Source organism: Sus scrofa, chromosome 6, assembly GCF_054392235.1.
Source record: "Sus scrofa isolate SSC_HxYL_T2T_F1_AM1 chromosome 6, Sscrofa_HxYL_maternal_Yorkshire_Landrace_v2.0, whole genome shotgun sequence".
Lineage (NCBI taxonomy): Eukaryota > Metazoa > Chordata > Mammalia > Artiodactyla > Suidae > Sus > Sus scrofa.
Window position 1 is genome coordinate 83,387,567 of NC_139388.1, and position 22,121 is coordinate 83,409,687.

At 55.2% G+C, this 22,121-nt stretch overlaps 1 protein-coding gene across 20 annotated transcripts in view; it reads right to left on the reverse strand.

The window, feature by feature from the left end:
* The window catches only part of KIF17 (kinesin family member 17), a 55,382-nt gene extending 33,315 nt beyond the window's left edge, over nt 1-22,067 (reverse strand). For 11 of the 20 annotated variants that reach the window (XM_084963153.1, XM_084963152.1, XM_084963150.1 and 8 more), the window contains exons 1-5: nt 21,487-22,067; nt 15,852-15,998; nt 14,513-14,614; nt 8,249-8,438; nt 4,000-4,452 (exon numbers count right to left, since the gene is read on the reverse strand). In XM_084963153.1, coding sequence (XP_084819279.1) covers nt 4,000-4,452; nt 8,249-8,438; nt 14,513-14,614; nt 15,852-15,998; nt 21,487-21,717 — 1,123 coding nt within the window. In that variant the 5' untranslated portion in view covers nt 21,718-22,067. Of the gene's footprint in view, nt 1-3,999; nt 4,453-8,248; nt 8,439-10,778; nt 11,009-14,512; nt 14,615-15,851; nt 15,999-21,348 lie in introns of those variants that run through there. The other 9 variants (XM_084963159.1, XM_084963158.1, XM_084963155.1 and 6 more) reach the window with 4 other exon arrangements.
* Between the last annotated feature and the right edge of the window lie 54 nt (nt 22,068-22,121).

Below are 22,121 nucleotides of genomic sequence, written 5' to 3' on the forward strand. Positions count from 1 at the left end.
GCAACATCAATAGTATCGACAGGAAAGACCTCTTGGACAAGGCACGAGGAAAGCTTCTCTGAAGGAAGAGAAGCAGAGTGGTGGGCCGAGATCCTGGGAACAGAAGGGAGCAGTGAGTGCAAAGGTCCTGTGGCAGACAGGGGCTGTGACTGTTTCAGGAACAGCCGAGAGGCCGCTGAGCTGGAGCAGAGTGAGCGAGGGAGAGTGTGAGCAAAGAGCAAGCCAGAGAGGGGAACAGGTCAGAGAGCCACAGGTCATGCTGGGGGCTTCAGCTTCAACTCCGGGTTAAACTCAGCCCTTGGAGGGTTTGGGCAGGGTGGCGAAGGGACTCCCAGGGATCTCCCTGGTTGCCCTGTGGAGAATGTGCTGGGGGAGATAAGGACACAAGTAGGGAGAGCTGCCTGGGGGGTGAGGAGCTCTGCAGTAATTCAGGTGAGAGATGCTAGCGACTCAGGCCAGGGGGCAGATTCTGGATGTGTTTTAATGGTAGACGAACAAGATCTACTGCTGGACTGGATGGAGGTTTGAGCAAAAGCGAGAAGCCAAGGGTGACTCCAAGGTTTCTGGCTTGAACACCTGGAGGAGAGAGGTGCCCCCAGCTGGGTAGGGACGGCTGCATGACAAGCAGGTCTGGAAAGGGTGAGACTCGGTGGGATATGTTAAGTCTGAAAGGATGATTAGATGGCTGTTCACATCTGGAAGTCAGAGGGCACAGTGTATCAACCAGGCTGGGGTTTTTTCTATGATGTTGTGACATCTTGGGGGACTTGATGGCCAGGAAGAGAGTGCCCCTCCCAGGGCCAGCCAATTCCTAGAGTTCCCAGCTTGTCCTGAGGAGCCCACCTTTTAAATGCAAGAAAACCACACCCTCCTCTAGCTAACTCTCCCCACACCCAGCCCTAAGTCAACAGGGGGGGACCAGCCACGCAGGGACGGCCCTTCTGCCCCAATCCCGCTGGACTTACACTAGCCAGTCCTGAGCTGTTTCTGCCCTGCAGTGCCTTCCCACAGAGACCCCAGTAAAGGCTCTGGCTCTGGCGGCCCCTTGCTCCTCTCTGCCTCCTGACCCACACTGGTGCTTCCCCTGTGGCCCTGTGTGCGCGCCTCTCTCATTTCCAGGGTAACTGAGTAACAATAACTTTCCTTTTCAATGATATTGACTTCTCTGTGTTACTTCTCAGTCCCTTTATAAATTAAGACCTGGACACACATCACACAGCCAGGCTGGAGTTCCACAGGTGAGAGTTGTGAGCACGGAGATGGTGTTTAGAGATGTGAGACCAGGTGAACCCCCCTTAGGCGTGAGCACAGAGAAAAGGCTAGAGGACTGGCCCTGGGACAGCCCCGTGTCAGGTCAGGGAGGGGAAGACTCGGGCAAGGGGTTGAGAAAGAGTAGCCAGAAAGCTCGGAGGAGAACCAGGACAGGGGGCGTCCAGGAAGCAGGGGTTTCAAGGAGAAGGGAGAGGGCCATCGGAGTCAACTGATGCTAGGAGGACAGATTTAACACCCAGGAGGTCACCCAGGGCAGCTTCAGTGGGATGGGGGTGCAGGGCCCGCCTGGAATCAGGGCAAGAGAGCAGAGGGCCAGTGAAAATGGACACGTTATTTCCAGTTTGGCTAAAAGGGGAGAGAGCAATATGCCAGTGACCGGAGGAAGAACTAGGCTTAGAGGGTGAGGGCTACAAGCAAGCTCCCAGTGGTGGGACCGCTTGGCGCTCTGAGTCAGACACACCTGGTTCCCAGGCCCAGCTCTAAAGTTAAAGCATCAGGTATTGTCTGTTGAGCCTTACGTGCCAGGCGCCTGGCTAAGCCCACACATGAATCATCTCTTGCAATCCTCCCAACTGGCCCGCAGCAAAGACAAGGCAGGTGCAAGGCATGTCACAGATGAGGATGTTGAGGCTCGGGGTGGGGGCTGAGTCCCTTGCCCAATCCAGCAATTACTGCCCGGCTCTCCGCGCTCTGCCTGCCCTGCCCCCATCAGTTTGTTGGGCTGTGTACTCTGAATCCGGGAAGAGGGGATGCTAACAGGCCCTACCTGGCAAGGCTGCTGAGATAAGCTCGGGAAGTGTGTGGACATGTTAGCGGCTGGGTCAGGCAACCAATGGCAGAGCCAGCCCAGCCCCCTCCTGCTACCTCTCGTCATTCCTCCATCTAGTTCCCTCCCCCTCCCCATCCTGGGGCCGAGCAGGGTCAGGTGTGGGGAAGGAGGGAAAGAAGAGGAAGGCAGACTGCCCAAGTGGAACCCCTCGTCGTGGTGTTCAAGCCCTCTCCACTCCAGCCCTTGCCAGCCGCTACCTGGCCCTCTCCCAGCACCTGACTCACCAGGCTGCCAGCAGAACTACCCGTGGATCCCATATGCACCTTAGAGTTCAGTGCCTTTTTTTTTTTTTTTTTTTTTTTTTGCACTTTTCAGGGCCAGGCTTGCCGCATGTAGAGGTTCCCAGGATAGGGGTCGAATAGGAGCTACAGCTGCCGGCCTACGCCACAGCCACAGCAACATCAGATCTGAGCCATGTCTGCGACCTACACCACAGTTCACCGTAACACCAGATCCTTAATCCACTGAGCGAGGCCAGGGATCGAACCTGCAACCTCATGGTTCCTAGTCGGATTAGTTTCCGCTGCGCCACGACGGGAACTCCTCAGTGCGTCTTTGCATAGACTGACCACTCTCATCCAACAAGAGACTTCTCCTTCCCCAAGGCTCTGCTGAATCAGCCCTTTTGCTCTGTGAAGCCTACTCTGACTGACCACACAGCACCCCCAGATGGCCTTGGCCACACACTCCCTTCCACCCTGCAGTGCCTGGTGCAGCTCTCTGCCCTAAATACACCTGATGATCTGCTGGAGTGTCCTTCTCCCCTAGGAAACTTAGGTACCCAGGAGGCAGAGCCTGGATCTGATTCACCTGTGTCCCCATGCCCAGCACAGGTCCACGCACAGAGAGGGTGCTCAGTGAACTCTGCATGAATGGACAGGTGGGTGAGAGGAAAGATAGATAAAAGGATGGATGACAGGATGAAGTGAAAGAATACTGGAGATGTGGATAGTAGGATGGATGGGATGAGTGGATAAAATGGTTGAATGGATGGGTGGATTAAATGGATGAATGGGTGGGAAGATGGCTAAATAGTGGAGTGGGTAGGAGAGTGGGTGGGTTGGATGGATGGATGGATGAATGGGTGGATGGGTAGATGAATGGACAGATGGGGGGATGGATGGGTGTGTGTGTGAATGGGTGGATGGGTGGGTGGATGGATGGATGGATGGGTGGGTGAACGGGGGTGGGGTGGATGGGTGGATGGACAGGTGGGTGAATGAGTAAATGGATGGATGGGTGGATGGATGGACGGGTGGATGGGGGATGAGTAGGTCAGCGAGTGTGTAGAATGGATGGATAGAGAGGAAGATGGGTGGGGAGATGGAAGGACAAATGGACTCAGGCTCTGGGGTGCTCCCTTCCCCAAATGGCTTCTCAGATAAAGAAAACCCTGGAGTCCCTTGGTTGCAAGGACCTTGCAGGTCCATGCTCCGGGTAGGGATTTCTAGCTGCTAGATGACACCCAAATGCCTGGGTGTGAGAGCTGCCACCACAAGGTGCCTAAATGGGAGTGGGGGGCGGGACTTGGCGAGGAGGCGGTGAGTCACCTAAGCTGCTAACCAGCACAGCCTCATGACGCTGCCCAGAGACAGCAGGCAGACAGGTGGGATGACAGATGCGCAGCCTGGAGGCAGGGAATGGGTGACAGAGCTCCCAGCTGATGCAACAAGCCAGACAGACCAGCCTCTTCCTGGGGCGTTGGCGAGCAGATATCACCTAGGCCATCACCACCCACAGCTCCCCGCGACTGCCCGGAATCTATGCTCATATGAACTTGAGAGGAGATGGGACACTGCTTCCAGGCCTCTCAGGTGGGAAACCAGAGGCAGAAACCCAAAGGGGGAGAGCCTTTCTTGTCCCCGACCCTCCCTGCCACGGCTCCCCCTGCCGCCCACCTGACAGGTCGCCGGGACTCATCTGCTGGGCTAGAATCGCCTTGAGCTTCTTGATCTCCTCCTGGTACTCGCGCAGGAGGGCATCCTTGGGGTCCTCGTTGATGCGCGGCTTGTTCTTGATGTTCTTGGCTCGGTTGGCGTAGCGCAGGGTGCTGAGGGTCTCGTCGTAGTTGTTGTCAGCTGGCGACAAGCAGGCCACCATCAGCGTCTTGGTGTTGCCGCCCAGCGAGTCCTGCAGCAGCCGCGTCAGCTTCGAGTCCCGGTAGGGGATGTGTTTGCAGCGCCCGTCCACCAGGGCCGAGATGACGTTGCCCAGCGCTGACAGCGACAGGTTGATTTTGGTGGCCTCCTTGAGCCGCTCCCCCGTGGCACCGGTCTTGGATTGCCGCTCGCTGCCTGCCAGGTCCACCAGGTTCAGCTTGCCCGCCCGGAGGTGGTCCTTGCCCTGCTCATCTGCGGACGACCAGGCAGAGAGGTGAGGGCCCTGGGATAAGGGAAGGAGGGCAGCAAACCCCCAGGCCCCGGGCGCTCACCCACCCAGGGTCTCATTTCAGCTGCAGAGGAGCCCTGCGAAGGAGGTACTCGGATTGTGCCCATTACAGAGGAGACAGATGAAGCTCAGAAAGGGCATTTAACTTGCCCAAGGTCACACAGCTGCTAAGTGGCAGATCCAAGATCAGAACCCAGGGCTAACTGACTCCAGGGAGTGGTACTGGGAGGTACAGACTGCACTCTGAGTGCTGCAGGGTTTCTTAGGGCTTCGACAACAGTTCCTACGTATTTCTTCAGGCCAAAGATGGAGGCCAGGGACAGGTGATAGGACATGACTGGGTCACTAGGAGCTGTATCCTTCAAGGCAAAAAACATCCGCTTTGGTGACCTTGGAACCCAGTTCCCATTCAAGTCTTGCCTATTCCTTGCTGTGTGACTTTGGGAGAGCCATGCACCTCTCTGACCCTCAATCCACACATCAACAAAGCGTGACTAAAGGTAGCTCCCCATGAGAGTTCCTTGTTGGAAGGAGTAAACAAGAGTCCACAGGGCCGCCCCCCCCCCACCCCACACACAGCGGGTGTTTCTCTCCACTGAGAACAAGCCCAATTCTGCAGTGACGGTGGCTGCGGGGGCAGGGCAGGCGCAGGTGCTGGGTGGGGGGGACGGAGCTGGTCACCTGCAGGGGCTCAGAGCACAGGTGTCAAAGGCACAGATTCTGTCCCTCGGCAGCTGTGGAACTTGGGAAAATAACATCACTTGACTCAGAGCCTCAGCCTTTCGGTAACATGGGAAGAAGCCAAGACCCACCCTGAAAGGCCTTTGGGGGATCACCCAGGGTGCAGACATAAGGAGCTCAGGGTCGCACCTGGCACACGGCAAGGCCTCCTTACATGACAGCTTGCTGCTCTCAGTACTATTAGTAATTCTTAGTGTCACAACACCATAAATGATTCCAAAAGATGGGGGTAGGGCCAGGGCTTCCTTCTTAGTTTCCTGCTGGTTGAAACCAGACTTGGGCTAGTTTTACCCATGGGCACAGCTAACTGAAGTAAAGAAATTATAATTCTGGCTGGGAGTTCCTGCTGTGGTGCAATGGGATTGGTGGCATCTCTGCAGCACCAGGTTGCAAGTTCGATCCCTGGTCTAGCACAGTGGGTTAAAGGGTCTGGTATTGCAGCTGCAGCACAGGCAGATCAACTGTTGCTCTGATATGATCCTTTGCCAGGGATTATGCCCCAGGGCAGCCCAAAAAATCCAAAAAAGAATAAAAGTCTGGCAGACACCCAGTGGAGGCTTAGACATGTGAGGGGCTTGAAACTGGAGCTTTTTTTTTTTTTTTTTCCTTAATCGGCTACAGGAAGGAGGGACTCAGAACCGTCCTTTTGGAAAGCTCTTTGCAGAATGTACCAGGAGCCTTAAATAGCTTTGTATTCTTGCCCCAAGAGGCCTGCTCCGGGGAACCTCATCTGAGGAGATGACTCCAAGTGCAGAGAAGGCTTTATGCACAGAGCTGTTCACTGCAGCATTATTTACAACATGGACAAACAGGGAAAGGTGTGAAGATCTTGGAGTGGGCTGGGTGGAGGAGGGCCATGGGCTGATGTACGGTTCTCCCACCACCTCCCACAGTCGGGAAGGCATGGCCGGGTGATGTGGGTAAAGGCTTTGGGGTGGCGTGGGAAATGAAACGCGGGGAGAAACTACATAGAGCATAAGATTTTAATTGTGTCTAAAATTTTCATGGGAAATTGGTACAACCACTATTTCAGAAAACTAAATATAGAACTACCATATGACCCAGCCATCCCACTCTTGGGCATGTATCCAGACAAAACTTTCCCTGAAAAAGATACATGCACCTGCATGTTCACTGCAGCTCTATTCACAACAGCCAAGACATGAAAACAACCTCAATGTCCATTGACAGATGAATGGATTAAAAGATGTGGTATATATACACAATGGAATACTACTCAGCCATAAAAAAGAACAAAATAATACCATTTGCAGCAACATGGATGGAACTAGAAACTCATACTAAGTGAAATAAGTCAGAAAGAGAAAGACAAATACCATGATATCACATATCTGGAATCTAATATATGGCACAAATAAACCTTTCCACAGCAAAGAAACTCATGGACTTGGAGAACAAACTTGTGGTTGCCAAGGGGAAGGGGGAGGGAGTGGGATGGACTGGGAGTCTGGGGTTAATAGATGGACACTATTTGGAATGGATAAGCAATGAGATCCTGCTGTATAGCCCTGGGAGCTATATCTAGTCACTTGTGATGGAGCCTGATGGAGGATAATGTGAGAAAAAGAATGTATATATGTAAGTGTGACTGGGTCACTTTGCTGTACAGTAGGAAATTAGCAGAACACTGTAAACCAGCTAATGGATAAAATAAAAATCATTTTTAAAAACTGCCACGGGAAAAAAAAAAAAGGACCAAAAGAACATGTGCTTAAATGTTAAGTTAGTCGTGTTTATGAGTAATTTCTCCTCCCTCTACTTCCTAAATATCTTTATTGAACTTATTTTATAATGAAAATAATAAACATCTTTAACCTTTTTTAAAAGCCTGTTTCCAGGCAGTCTGCCTCATCCTTCAAACCCTTCTGCAGAAACCAAGAGGCACCCCGCAGCACCGCGCTCTCCTCCTCCCTCCGGACCTGTCCTCACCTGCCCTGGTCCCTGCCCCCACCCACAGCATCATCATGGGAGGATGTGACCACCTCCTCCATGTCAGCACCCCCAGGGAGACGCTGACCCAGCCAGCACCAAGGGGTTGGCCGGAGGTCAGGCCACCCCACAGGTGGGCATGTGCCACTGGAGGTTCCATCAACCCAGGCTTGACCTTGGGTCGGGATCTCTCCAGAATTATGTTCCCATGCGCTAGGGCCGCTTCCCGCTCCACTGCTCTCAGGAGTTCTTTTGGGATGAGCCACAAACCTGGAGGCAGCTGCAGTGTGTGGAAAACCCAGATGTCAGAGAAACCTGGGTTCAAATCCCGGCTCTACCATTTAGCAGTTAAGCGGTAACTTGAAGCACTTAAGTGGGGTCTTGAACAAGCAGGTCCTTTGACCTCTCAGAGCCTCCAGTTCCCCACCTGTTCGTGGGATTCGGAATGCCCGCATCTCGGACTGCCGTGGAGTTTAAATGGCACGAAGTGCGGAAAGAACTTAGCACAGCGTCTACAGGTGGCCTGAGATAAATGTGTTCCTTTCCTTCCTCTTCCCTTTCTCAGGAACCCTTCCAGAAGGAAGAGTGAAATGGCTTGGGAGTAGCGTGCACTACAGAGAAAGAGGAGAACCTGAGAGTTCCGGGCGGCGTACACGCTGGGGATGGACCCCTGAGACAGAGGTCCTGCTCAGAGACTTTCCAGTTGTGTGACCGCGATTTCCTCACCTGTAAATGGGGAGAACGTGCGTACCCGCCTCCTGGAGGTGGGGAAGGAGCATATGGGCGAACGCACACACGCATTGCCTGGCGAGTACTAAGTGCTCCCTGGCAGCTACCGGTATTATTACTATTGTTGTCATTGATGCTGTTTATCCTGGAAGCACAGGTCCTGGCACAGGGAGGGTCCTCCTGTGTTTCCTCCAGGCGATCCTGGCATCTCTTCCCAGTTGGGGCCTTTGAGGCTCCGGGAGGGGAAGGAAGGGTCTGGGTTGCTAGGAGCGGACACCCAGCTCCGGGGCGGGGGGCACAGCCCCCTCCACCCCCCACCCCTCCCCCGGCCCCACATACCCACGGCGTAGATCTCAATGCTGACGGTGAAGATGGAGTGGGAGCGGGAGGAGTCCTTGTTCATCAGGGTGTAGCCGACCGAGCGGTTCTTCCAGCCCGTCTCCATGATGCGCTCGCACTGGGCCACACTGTGCACCGTGTGCATGGAGAGGCCCCTCACGTACACCCCCTTCTCCGGGTGCTCCTTCAGCTGCGGGTAGGAGGAGCCGGTCAAGGAGTCCCAGAGAAATCGAGGGATGGGCCCCATGCCCACAACCTCTGCCTTTCTGCAGGGCAGGCTGGCACCTGAAAGTCCCTGTCACAGCCCAGGGGTTTGTCCTAGGCAGAACCAGCCTCAAACCCGCCCCTGCCTCTTCCTTGGTGTGGCGCCTGGGGCCAGTGACTTCACGTCTATGAACCTCAGTTTCCACATCTGTAAAATGGGTATGATATACCGATCTCCCAGGGAGGTGGCGGGGATTCCGCAAACGAGGGCCCATACACTGGCACAGTGCCTGGCACGTAATAAGTGCTCCATTGATGCCACCCACGGCCCTCCCTGTGGTTAGTGCTGTGGTTGTGTAGGTGGTTTCTGGTCTGGGAGCTTCAGCTCCTGGGGGCTGACCCTGCGATCATTCACCCACGGGTCCTGAGTACTTCTCCCCTGCCCTGCTCTGGCTTCTGCTCGCCTCTCTGCCATGGCTCCACATCAACAGCGACGTTCCCAGACCTTTGAATCACGGCCGGTGAAGGGCCATTTGCTGCCCAGCACTCCCACTGGCCCACAGCTCAAACTGGCCCCCAGCCCTCAGCACGATGGCAGCAAGTAATTTAATTTATCTGACTGCTCCCTGCTTGCTCTCCAGGCAGCCAAGCTGTTTTGTTGCTGACACAGAGCTGTGAAATGCAATATTTTTCAAGTGTGAGAGGCAATCAAACCACTCTGGCGAAAGCAGAATGAATTTGGACAAAAGTCTGCCTGCTGGTCTGAGCCAGAGAAGACTCAGATGCTCTGCCCTGGGCAGCTTCAGGGTCCCAGGTGGAGGTGGGTCCCTGGTGCAGAGTAGGGGGGCGGGGGGGGCGGGGAGGTGCAAGCGCAGGCTTGCCCTATCTGCCAAAGTCTGGAGAAAGATCCAGACCCAACTGAAGGACTGGGATTCCTGGAACAGACAAGCAACCGAGGCACAGAGATGTTAAGTGACTTGCAGAAGGTCACACAGCTATTAGTGGCAGGACGGTACTGGGGTCACAGACAGTGGAAGACCAGAGGCAGGGCATGGAGAGAGGCTGCAGCATTCCGGAGTAACCCAAGTTTGATATGCCAAAGGGCTGACCTTGACCTGGGAGGTGGCTGTGAAGACACAGCTCTGAGGACAAGAGCAGGAGACCCTACAAACAGCGCAGGGCTGGAGGGCAGCCTTGGGATGCTGTGTGCCTGCAGAGGGGCCTGTTTTGATCACTGCCACACTCCTGCTTGGCATGTGGTAGGCGCAGGTGAGTGAATGGCTGCTCGCGGCCTCAGGAAGAACGCAGTTTCCTATGTAGTCAGACAGGCGGGGGTTAGACGCGTAGTTCTGTTGACCTGCTACGTGGGGAAGTCATTTTGCCTCTCTCTGCCTTGGTTTCCTCATCTGTGAAATGAGTATCCTAAATCCTGCTTCCACAAGACTACCACGAGGATTAAGAAGAGAATGGCTCTAAAAGATACTCTGTGGGCGCTTGGAAGGGGTTCAGGGAACACAGATACAAGAGGATGAGGCTGGCTGTCTTCAGTCTGAACAACCTCACCAGCAGGAAAGGGGAGGCAGAAGGCAACCCCTCACTTAGGAGTCTCCCACTCGCCCTATTTTTAGGCACAGGAGCGCTGGCCCCCCTCACCTCCTGAGCTCCCGGATCCCTCTCCCCCCCCCCCACTTCCCTAGTGACGGCTGCCAGCTGTGCCCCGTGCTTCTCCTTAACTGTTCTCACGGATGCAAGGCCTGAGCCCAATCACCATGGCAACCAGCTGGGCTGCGCCGGGTGGGCGGGCGTGTGTACAGGGCTGGACCACAGCCGACCAGTCCAGAGCCAAGAAATGCCCCCATGAAGGAGAGGTGTCCTGCGACTGGCCCCATGATGGTGACCAGAACCAACAAGAGAGACCCCGGAGGGCCCCACCTCCCAGCCCAGGCCTGACTTGGGTGCTACGATGGCGGGTTGTGTGGTAGTTGGGGGAGGGGGTATAATCTGTTTCCCCAAATCCCTCGCTGGCCCTAGCTGATCTAACTACCTCTAATTGCCGGAATTACCAGGCCCTATGGTGTGTGGCAGAGCCTGGCCACCTGTGTGCAAATCCCCTCTCTCACCCTTTACTGACTGTGCCCTGGGCTGGCTCCTGCCTTGGCATTTTGAGCCTGTTTCTTCCTCCGCAGTAAAGGATAAGAACAGCAGCTCCTCCCATCTGCTCTGAGGTTCACATGAGACCCCAGCTGCACCTCTTCCAAGAGAGGAAAGTGTCCCTGAGCACCAGCATGTGGCATCGGCGGTCCCACCCCCAGGGGGCCTGACTCACCAAGCTTCAGGCCTGTGCCCAGCTGGGATAAGTGCCTGCAGATGCCAGCTCCTGGGCCCTTAGGTCCTGGTAACAGAGCCCATCCTAGGGTCCAGGGCACAGAGGACATGGAGGAGGGCCCCCCACCGCCCCAGGGCCATTTGGCAGGACACCAGGATGCTGCAGGCTGGCCTTTCGGGGTTGACACGTGGCAGCAGCTCCCTGTGCCTCCCTCCTCTCCCCAGTTCCCTGTCTAGGGGCTGAGCGATGACTCAGCTGCTCCGGCTCGAGGATAAAGACAGCAGAGGAGCTCCCGCTGCGGCACAACGGGATCGGCAGCATCTTGGGAGCTCTGGGACTCAGGCTCTCGGTCTCCAGGCTGGCACAGTGGGTTAAAGATCCGGTATTGCCACAGCTGCAGCTTAGGTTGCAACTGTGGCTTGGATCTGATCTCCGGCCTGGGAACTCCATATGCCTGGGGGAGGCCAAAAATGGAGGGGAAAAAAAAAAGTAAGAAAAAAAAAACAAAAAAAGACAGCAGAAAGACTCCAGGTGGGTGGCTGGAGATTCCTGTGTGGAAAGAGCAAAGCACCGCTGTGTCTGTGGGAGCTGTGGACAGGACTGGGGGCAGGTCCCGGTCTGGATGGGAACTGAGAGGGGGCAGTTCACACCTGCGTGCGGACCTACTGCAGCCTGTGGCCTTCAGGTCTTCCCAGTAGGTCTCTGCTGAATGGATGAACCAGCTCCTGGATGTCCCGAATGGAACCCCATTACTGCCTTCTCATTGTCCCCCAGGTTTCCTATACCGCCACCCGAAAAAGTCTGGGAGGAAAGCACCCGAACGCACACTATTACTAGCCATTTGCTGTGTGACCTTGGCCAAGTCCCTTCCCCTCCCTGGGACTCAGTTTCCTCATCTGCACCATGAAAAGACTGGACTTAGAAGCTCCCTAAGGGCCTTTCTGCCTCAGATTTTTAGGGATTTTTTTCCTACCATATGACCAGTACAAACAAGTTTTTTCAAAATTGCTGCTCTGGAGTTTCTGCTGTGGCTCAGCAGTAATGAATCTGATTGGTATGCATGAAGATGTGGGTTGGATCCCTGGCCTCACTCAGTGGGTTAAGGATCCAGCGTTGCCGTGAGCTGTAGTGTAAGTTGCAGATGCAACTCGGATCCCATGTTGCTGTGGCAGCTTCGGCTCTGATTCGACCCCTAGCCTGGGAACCTCCATTTGCCGCAGGTGTGGCCCCATAAAAAAGAGAAGAAAAGAAAACAAAACAAAACAGCTGCTCCCTGGGGTCGCATGTGTTCCACTGGGCCATACAATGGGAAATTTACAATCTCTCCAAATGAAGCCAGGACAAGTAGGGGACCTGGGGGCAGGTGAGGGGCTCTGGAGCTGAGCAGGGAAATGGCCCTGCCCCATGTGGATGGGGGTGGGGCAGAAACCAGGTCATCCCAACATCCTGTCCAACCTAGAGATCAGTGAGGATCCAGAGGCCTGGGAGGAGTCAGCCACAGCCCCTTTATCTGGTTGTGCCCCCTCCCCGTGGCTGTCAAGGCCTGTACCCTCGGGGAGATGTAGGCAGTTTGTGCCACGGACAATGTCCAATCCTGACTCTGTGGCTTCCTAACCCAGTGTCCTCAGGCAAGTCACCTCCTCTTTCCCAGTCTCCTTTCCTCGTCTGCAGAACGCGAATCTCCATAGCAACCTCCCAGGACTGATGCTCATTCGTGATTGGCATTCCCTCAGCTTGGGCACTCTGACACTGACGGAGGTAGGGTGGCCTCCACTGCTGGGTGTGGACCTTTTGGGTCAGGGAGCGGGGAGTCCATTGGTCGCTTGTTCATATAAGAAGCACCAGAATTTGGGGCAGCCATCCGATCTGGGTCAGCATCCCCTCGCTGGACTCCTCTTTGGACTTGCCTGGGCCCACCCAGCATTTAAAGAGTCCAGATAGGAGACAGAGCCAGACCTCACACTCAGGTAAAGGCCCAAGGGTCCCAGACCTGGTCTAGCCTTTTCACCAACTGGCACTCCTGGAAGGTCACTTGACCCCACAGGGCTCAGGGTCAGCCATGTTCTGCTCTTTTTTTTTTTTTTTTTAAGGGCCAAACCTGCAACATATAGAAGTTCCCAGGCTAGGGGTCAAATCCGAGCTGCAGCTGCCAGCCTATGCCACAGCCACAGCAACGCAGGAGGTCCAAGCTGCCTCTGGGACCAGCACCACAGCTCATAGCAACACCGGATGCTTTAACCCGCTGATCGAGGCCAGAAAATCAAACCCACATCTTCATGGATACCAGTCGGGCTTGTTATCACTGAGCCACAATGGGAACTCCTTGCTCATCCTGATTGACCCCCTCAAAGCATCTAATCTTGCTTCCCCTGGCTGGGAAATGATGTTCTTTCATAATGATTCCAGCCTTTCAGAAACTCAGAATAATGCATGAAATAGGTGCAATGCTCAGTGACCAGCTGGGCCAGCCCTAGCATTTTCTGTCATGAATCTACTGTGCAACCCCACAGTCGCAGTCCCTGTCCTTCTGCGGAATCCCAGTGGCAGAAAGAGCTCACACTTGAGCCGCCAGCCCTCTGATAAGTGACTCACCCTCATCACCCCCTCCAGTCCTCACAGGAACCTTATGACGTATTCTCATCGGTCTCTGGGCTCCCCCACACCAGATCCCTTTCAGCGGGGGACCAAGTCTCAGAATCGGAGCCCACTGCATCAGTAAAATGGATGGGACGTTTGAGATGCAGGACCTTGATGTCAGACAGACCTGGGTTCAACTCCAGCTTTGGCCAGCTTACTGCTGGTGAAGCTTGGGCAAGTTAATTAACCTGTCTAAACCTCCCTTTCCACACTACCGAGCTGGGGATGTCAATACAGTTATCCCCTACTGTCAGAAAGTTCAAGTCAGAAAGAAATAGAAGGGGACTTTCACTTTAAAACAAAAGACCAAAAAAAAAAAAACCTATTACCATGCTAGTGTTGGTCTTACATAAAAGCAAAGTGGAAACACGATTTTGGAAAAACAAGAGATACTCCTCCCTTTAAACCATTTCGGCTTAGGAAACACTCGCTCTACTTTCCCATAGTAGGGACACTGTGTATCCACCTAACAAAGTGACTGGGTGCATCAAACGGGATAATTAAAGCAGTCAGTAAACAGTAAGTGCTCAATAAATTATCATCACTACTACCTTCCTTTTAGCTTGAAAAGCCCTTAGCATTTTTAAAAATTTTAGAAATCGAACACGTTTTTCCTTTTTTTTCCTTTTTAGGGCTGCATCTGAGGCTCCCAGGCTAGGGGTCAAATCAGAGCTGCAGCTGCTAGCCTATACCACAGCCACAGCAATGCCGGATCCTTAACCCACTGAGCAAGGCCAGGGATCGAACCCGCATCCTCATGGATACTATGTCAGGGTCTGAACCTGCTGAACCACAATGGCAACTCCAATGGAACCCTTTTTTCAAATGAAATCTATCACCCAACTCCATCTATTTCAATACATGTAAATGGCATTGCCCCAGGTAAGGCCCAGCCTCCCTCTGTGTGGTGGCCACAGGCCCTCCCCTACATCAGAGACCCTGAGAATACGCCAGAATTCAAGTGCAAGACGTCCCATGCTAGTCTGAACCAGCACCTGTGCCTGCAGGATACGTTCTACGTATTCCTGAGGGAGCAGCCCCTGAGGGCGACCTCCCCCTCCAGCAGCACCCACCGCCCATGCCGGGGCTGCACCCACCTCCAGCTTCTGCTTGGTGTCAGCGCCCAGCAGGTCATGGACATCTTCATTGTAGATCTCCAGGTAGGAGGCCCGGACCAGAAACTTGGTATTCTCTGCACACTGCAGGGAGTGGACAGGCAGGGCAGAGCCACCTCAGCCCCCACGGCCTGGACATCATGGAAGAACATCGCAGCAGGTGGTGTCCCCAACCCTACTGGGCCCTGCCCACCTGGCAAGCTCTCCCCTCCTCTCCAGCCCCCTGGGCCTTCAAGCTTCTCCGAGTTGCCTCGGACTCCTATAGACTCCTACTCTCTCTCTCTCTGAGACTCACGGGAAAGGAAATAGGCGAGGCTTCCCCATCATTCAGGTAGAGAAACTGAGGCCACAGGTAAGGACCGGACCAAGCACTGGCCCTGGGCTGATCCTCAGCAGCCCTTCCAGTGGCTTGAATTTTGTAGGTCATCAAAATGAGTCCCAGGGGGAGTAGAGTGGGCTCTGCAGCTGACTCACCCCTGCTTTGCCATTTCCCAGATGCAGGAATCTGTGCACTTTCACCAAAAATTCACCAGGGCACATCTCACCTGCAGCCTGGACACTGGGATAACTGGTCTGGACCCAGCCCATAAAGGCCCCAAGGCTTGGCTTCCCTATCTCATAAGTGAGGATAAGAGCCACCTCCCGGGCCAGGGCAGTAGTAAGATAATTATGCAAAGGGCTTTGCACAATGCTTGTTTGGTCTGTAGTAACTGCTCAATTAAAAAGGAAGCTGGGGAGTTCCCAGTGGCGCAGTGGTTAACGAATCCGACTAGGAACCATGAGGTTGTGGGTTCCATCCCTGCCCTTGCTCAGTGGGTTAACGATCCGGCGTTGCCGTGAGCTGTGGTGTAGGTTGCAGACGTGGCTCGGATCCCACGTTGCTGTGGCTCTGGCGTAGGCCGGCAGCTACAGCTCCAATTCGACCCCTAGCCTGAGAATCTCCACATGCCACACCTGCGGCCCTAAAAAAAGAAATAAATAAAATAAAAAGGGAAGCTACGATGGTACAACCATTTATTGAGCCAGTGCTCTGGGTCATCGTATCCTTGTGAAATGTTAAATGAAGTATTACCATCCAGGAGAAAAACCTGGAACCGATGGTCAGGACTGTCTCAGTTCTTAAGTTCTTCCCCACCGTCTGTCTTTTCACCAGCCAAATGCCTGCCCCTGCTCATCTGCGCTGTGTCAAGGCTGCCTCTACCTGCATCCCAAGGGCGATGATGCCCAGGTCAGAAATGCTCTGGGACCACTCGTGGCAACACCCGGGGAGCCCTCCAGCCCCAAGCATCAGCCCTGCCCCTTCCATCCCCAAGGTCCATACCTGGACGCTCTCAAAAACGTGCTCGAAGGCCCTGGGGATGATGCCTCTCTGGCAGGGTGGGTCTGGCAGGCCCTGCATGGTGAAGGACTTCCCGCTGCCCGTCTGGCCGTAGGCAAAGATGGTGCCATTGTAGCCCTCGGTGACACCCTGCATGGGAGGAGCACAGCCCTCGTGCTCAGCTGGCCGAGTCCAGCCGGGCCGGGGACCAGGCCCGGGGCTGCAGGGCTGCCCCCTGACTCACAGACTCAGGGCCCCTCCCTGGCTCTCGCACCACGATGGCCCTGGGCTGGGGGTGGACAGCGTAGGGATGAAGAAGGCACAGCTCTGTCCTCGAGGAGGCCACCGGCTGGTGGGGCAGGACACTGTCCCCAGGAAAGAAGAGCCTGGCCACCACCCTTTACTAACTGTGTGCCCTTGGCCTGTTCTCACCCAGGCACCTAGAGCCTCAGCTTCCTCACCTGTAACAAAGGGTAAGAACGGCACCTCCTCCAAGGATGTTGTGGAGAGTTATTCTGTGCAGGGGCATGAGAAGTGCTGGCACATGGAGGTGGGTGCTCCCTAAATGTCTGCCTGGAACATGGGGGAGATGGACGTATAGCGTGATTCTCAGACGAGGTGGAGGTGGAGGTAAGAACAGAAGTTCAGGATGGCAGGGAGAGGGAGTGCACAGAGGGGAAATGGAAGGTGCTGGAAGAGCCCAGGCATGGCTTCTGGGCAGGCAGAGGAGAATGAGGGGGCTGAAAGCGTGGCCTGGACTTTGACAGGTGACAGGAGGAGGAAGGTAGTCCAGGCTGGGGGACAGCTTGAGCCAAGATTCGGAAAGGTGAGAGGCTGGGAGCAGATAGAGCTGGGGAACATGGGATGGAGACGAGTCTGGGAAGAAGCGGGAGGCAGCCCCAAGGCTTCCCTGATGCTGTGTTTCCTTCCAGAGCACTGTGTTCTGGCTGGGGACAGAGCCCTGAACAAGGCCGACATCCCAGCTGCCTTCCCTCACCCAGATCATGAGCCCACAGATTGTAGAACTTAGCATGGGGGATGGGGGATCCGGTGTCAGCACATGGGCCCAGAGAGCTGTGCCTAGGCCCCAAGGGCTCACGTGGCATTTGCACCTGGTCCCACGGCAAAGACCCATCCTGCAGACCCACGTGGGGTTCAGGGTCCCCAGGGAAAGACCAGAAGTCATGATCCAGGCTCCTTTGAGGGACAGGCCTCATTTTCTGGGCAGAACTGGGCAGGCCTGATATCTGAGGAAAGCCTGATAAGGCGGGGGTGGTTCCTGCAGCTCCTCAGGGGGCCAAGTGCTGCGCCTGGGGATGGCCCCCTGCAGTGGGGGGAGGTGCTGGCAGACCTGCCCAACCAGAAGCCTCAGAGGCCGGGGCACCCGGAGCCCCAGGGACAACACAGTGCAGTGCCTGGACTATCAGTGTCACCTAGACTGAAGCAGGGATTCTACCTAAAGACATATTTTATATGCACCGTCCAGGAGGGCTGCTGCCAGCCCCACTCAAAGTGTGCCTGCTACATCTGAGGAACTGCAATTAGTTTAATTCATTTACATTTAAAAACTGAAGCCGTGTAAAATATTCTCCCATTAAACATAACTTTAGGAGTTTCTGCTGTGGCACAATGAGATCTTCGGGGTCTCTGCAGCGCCAGGACGCAAGTTCGATCCCTGGTCTGGGTGGCACAGTGGGTTAAAGGATCAGTACTGCAGCAGCTGCAGCAGAGGTCACAACTGTGGTTCAGATCTGATCCCTGGCCCAGGAACTCCATTTGCCACGACGGCGGCCAAAAATTTGAAAAAAAAAAATTGGGGGGTCTCATTTGAGCTGTTGACACTCAGCACCTGTTTTGAGACATGCTGTGTGAAACACATACCCAAATATGAAGACTTTGTATGAAGAATGTAAAATATCTCCCTAACAGCTATTATGCCATGATAATAACCATTATTATGTTTTACTGAAATGATATTTTGGATACTATTGGATTAAATGCAATGTATCATTAAAATTAATTTCACCTGTTTCCCTTCACTTTTTAAAATGTGGCTACTAGAAAAGTTTAAATTTATGTTTGTGGCTCATGTTACATTTACATTGGAGGAGTTCCTGTCATGGCGCAGCGGAAATGAATCCAACTAGGAACCATGAGGTTGTGGGTTCGATCCCTGGCCTCGCTCAGCGGGCTAAGGATCCGGCGTTACCGTGAGCTGTGGTGTTGGTTGAAGATGCGGCTCGGATCCTGCGTGGCTGTGGCTAGGGTGTAGGCTGGCAGCTACAGCTCGGATAAGACCCCTAGCCCGGGAATATGCTGCAGGTGTGGCCCTAAAAAGCAAACCAAACCAAACCATAACAACAAAAAAACGCTTCACCCACAACTGATAACTCCTGACCCGTCGTGGACATGCGCACACAGGGAGCAGGTCCTAAATGTCAGCCCCTCTGTCACCCCAGGTCCTGCCACGTCCCCTGTACTATTATTTACTAAATGACTTTCATGAAATCAAACTGCTAAAGAACTCTCTTTTTGACTTGGTGTCCTCCTCAGCAATAATTCCCGTGAAGCTGCATTGCAAGTTGCATGTGCTAAATATTTCTTCGATTTCACATAAAATCAATACATAACTACTGAAATTGAAATAACAGCATCTGTGTTAAGTTGGCTCATGTCCTCTGCCAGATGAACAGCTCTGTGTTCCATCCAGAGGCCAAACTCTGTGGCTCCTACCAACCACATCAACGTCTCTGGAAATCAGGCCCATGCTCGGTCTGGTCCTGGTAGGAGCCACAGTACCTGGCCCCGGGGTGAGCTGGGCGGTGGGTCATCAGAGGCAACTCGAAGGTCACAGAGGTGAGGAGCTCAGGTTAGGACGTGCTTCGATGGCGGAAAGGTGGGTCTGGGGTTGACAGCACCCAGAAGAATGGAAGAGGTCACCCAGTGACAGAGAAGATCAGGAACAGAGCCTGGATTTGAGGGGTAGAGAAGGAATGAGCAGGAGAGGGCAGGAAGGGGCAATCGGAAGAGCTGGGGGGCTTTGTGGACCCGAAGCAGAGGGCCTGGGAGGGAGGCCCCCTGGGGGTGGTCAGGGCCCAGCAGCACAGACACACAGCTGCTCCCGGCTCAGAGCTGCTGAGCTGTGCTTTGCAGATGCTTCGCAAGCTGCTCATTTAATGGGAGGCAGCAGGATGGAGCACAGGGATCTGGCGGTGCGCTGGGAACCAAAACCACCCCTAACTCATTCCGTGACACTTGAGGCCTGAGTCTCCTCATCAGGAGTGATGACGCCAGCTCTACAGATGCCCACAGAGTCCGACAAAGATCGAATGCTACATGCTGCTCTCCACCTGAAAGGCCCATTCCTCTCCTTCCTCTGCTGACTCCTCTCATCCTTCTGGTCTCAGCTTAGACCTCACCACTTCCAAGAAGGCCTCCTTGCCTTCCCAACCCCTCCATGCCCAGGTTTGCGAGCCTTCTCTATGCTGCCAAAGTCCCAGGGCTTCTCCCACTTATCCCCCTGGATTGTAGCTACTAGCTTAGCTGCCCCTGCCCCTGACCATGAACTTCCTGAAGGCAGCTCCCCACGCCTAGGATGGGGCCTTGTGTGGAGATGCGCTGTGCTAGCTGAACGAACGAATGAATGAATGAATGAAAATGATCATACGTTGTGCTGAGTTTGAGGCTCTGTGGGATGTTCAGAGGCAGGGGTCTGACAGAGAATCCCCTGTCACGGCAAACTTGGGATAGAATGAGAGCTGGAGGAACAATCTGAGGCAGCCGCTGTCTACTTAGTGTCTCCCCCTCTTGCGCTGGGGCTTCCTAGAGACACTGACAAGGAAGGCTTGCTCAAGGGAATTATTTCCAAGATGAGGAGGGGACCCGTGAGCAAGGCTGAGGCCCTAGAGACCTCAGTCTTGGAATCTGCCAGTCTCCGAGGGCTGAGGTGTTCTCTCCAGGGACAGAGCCAGGGCAGGTGGCTGAAAGCGTCCTGGAGGCAGACTCTGACTCCAGAATGGTCTTCTAGGAGCAAAGGCGGAAGGGGTGGCTCTGGGGCAGGTGAGCTCCTGACCCTGGGTGGACATTCAAGAATCCAGTGCAGGGGGAGGGGCTGGACCCTACAACCCATTCTGGTCCCTTCCAGCCTGGGAGTCCAGGATGGCAAGACAGCCTGGCTACCCCCTGGGGAGGGCTGCCCTCTTCCCCTGGGCATCATGTCCAGTCACACCAAACCCACTGGGGAGCTCTGCGCTCCAGAACACCTCAACCCTTCAAAACAAGGGTTTGTTTTGTTTTGTTTTTCCTTTTTGGCCAGCCCACAGCATATGGATTTCCCTGGCCAGAGATTGCATTTGAGCTTGAGTTGTGACCAAGCCACAGCTGTGGCAACACCAGATCCTCAACCCATTGCGCTGGGCTGGAGATCAAACCCATGTCCCTGCTGCTGCAGAGACACTGTTAATCCCATTACGCCACAGTGGGAACTTCTCACAAGGAGTTTTGACTGTCTTGGCAGAAGAGATGAGGCAGCCAAAGGAGGAGGAGGTTAACTGGCCTGCCAACCAAAACAGAAAAGGTTCCATGGTTCCATTTTGGAAATGCTGGGTTAACTACGTCAAAGGAGCTTCTTCACTGCAAGACTCCCCAGAGCGTGGGGGAGCCTAACTCACAGCTTCAAGTGAGGGAGGGAGCATACAGAGCACTTCCCAAACTTCCTTTTTTCCTGGAACAACCTGTGACATCTCCCTTAACGAGGGATTTGCTGGACAGCTGGGGAGATGGTGGACCACAGCAGAGAGCCTTGGCCAGGAGACACCAAGTGTAGCTCCAGCGCCCCCCCCCCCCCAGAAACTCACCAGGGGAGCCTGCAGTCTCCTCCCTCTGGGCCTGGGCATCCCCATTTGTGAAACCTGAGCCTCCCTGTCAAGAAGCTCCAATGAGCTCCCTAGTGTGAGAGCGAGAAGAAAAGCAGTAAAGGGGCAGAAACTTCCTGCCTCCCTGTTCTTCAACCGCCAAAGAGGAAGATAAGTCAGACCAAAGATAAAGGGTTTCCACTCCTCTGAGACCACCGCCAGGCCAGCAGACTTCTCTGCAGCAGCAGAGAACTAGGTTTGTACCTGGCAGGCCTTTCAGGAGGCTGGAGGGAGGGTGGGGGAGAGGATTCTGGATGCTGAGGGGAGAAAGTAGAAGCCACGGTCTGGGAGGGGGTAAGAAGAGGAGAGGGGGAGACAGGGGGGAAGGAGGAGGGGGAAGGAGATGACCTGAGGCTCTTAGGAGAAGAGGAAGCGGCTGGGGGAAGCGGCTAGAGCTTTGAGAGAATTCCTGAAGCTCTCAGGTGAGGGTGAAGGGCAAGGGTCTTGGGGGCTGGAGTTCTTGTGGGAGGGAGGCTGGAAGGATGGGGGTGAGGACCAGCCTTGGCAGGGGGGGCGGTGGAGACCTAGACAGACATTGTAGGCAAGTTCCAGCTGTCTCCTGCCTGGACAAAAGTCTGCAGACCAACCTGTTGCTGTCCACCTGTGGCCCTCCAGAAGTGCCTTCCCGCCCGGCTTGGAGGCAGGGCTGTCCCTCAGGACCTCTGAGAGCGGCCCCAGGTCCTGCCCAGTGGGGTCCTTGGAAGTGGCCTCTTGGGCGCCCTCACCTCCACCAGCGGGTAGGCGATCTCGTTGTAAATCTGCTCGGTAAAGTGGTCCATGTAGTAGGCGCCGTCGAAGGTGAACTGCTTGGGAGGCTGGTCGACGGCACCTGGGTTCTGGATGAAGCACTGGCCGCGTGCGCAGTCCACCGTCACTACGGGCTGGCAGTTCAGCTCCCGCTCCCGCTGGTTCATGGGGCGGCAGCGCACCACTACCTTCACCGACTCTGAGGCCATGGCGCCGCGGCGGGGGTCCCCGGGATGCGGCCCAACGTGGACGCAGCGGCCTGGACACACCACGGCGAGACAGAGGACCCCCGGCCGCCCGGGCCAGAGGGCGGGGCCAGCACCCGACGCGGGGGCGGGGCCTCGTGGCGGGGGCGGGGCCGCGGTAGGGTGGGGACCGGACTGCTCCCGGGGCACCCCCGAGAGGAAGAAGCGGGCGGCGGGGGAGTCGCAGGACCCGAACCGGGACCGCGGCTTCCTCCCGCGCCCGGGCTCGCCCGTCCCTGAGGCCTGGCCCGGGCGGGGGCTGTGGGGGATCCGCGCTGCAGGCGCCGCCGCAGGACCCGAGCCCCCGGAGCCTCCCCAGCCGCCCGCTTGCGCGCACGCCGCCTCGGCGTTCGCGGTTGCCGGGCAAC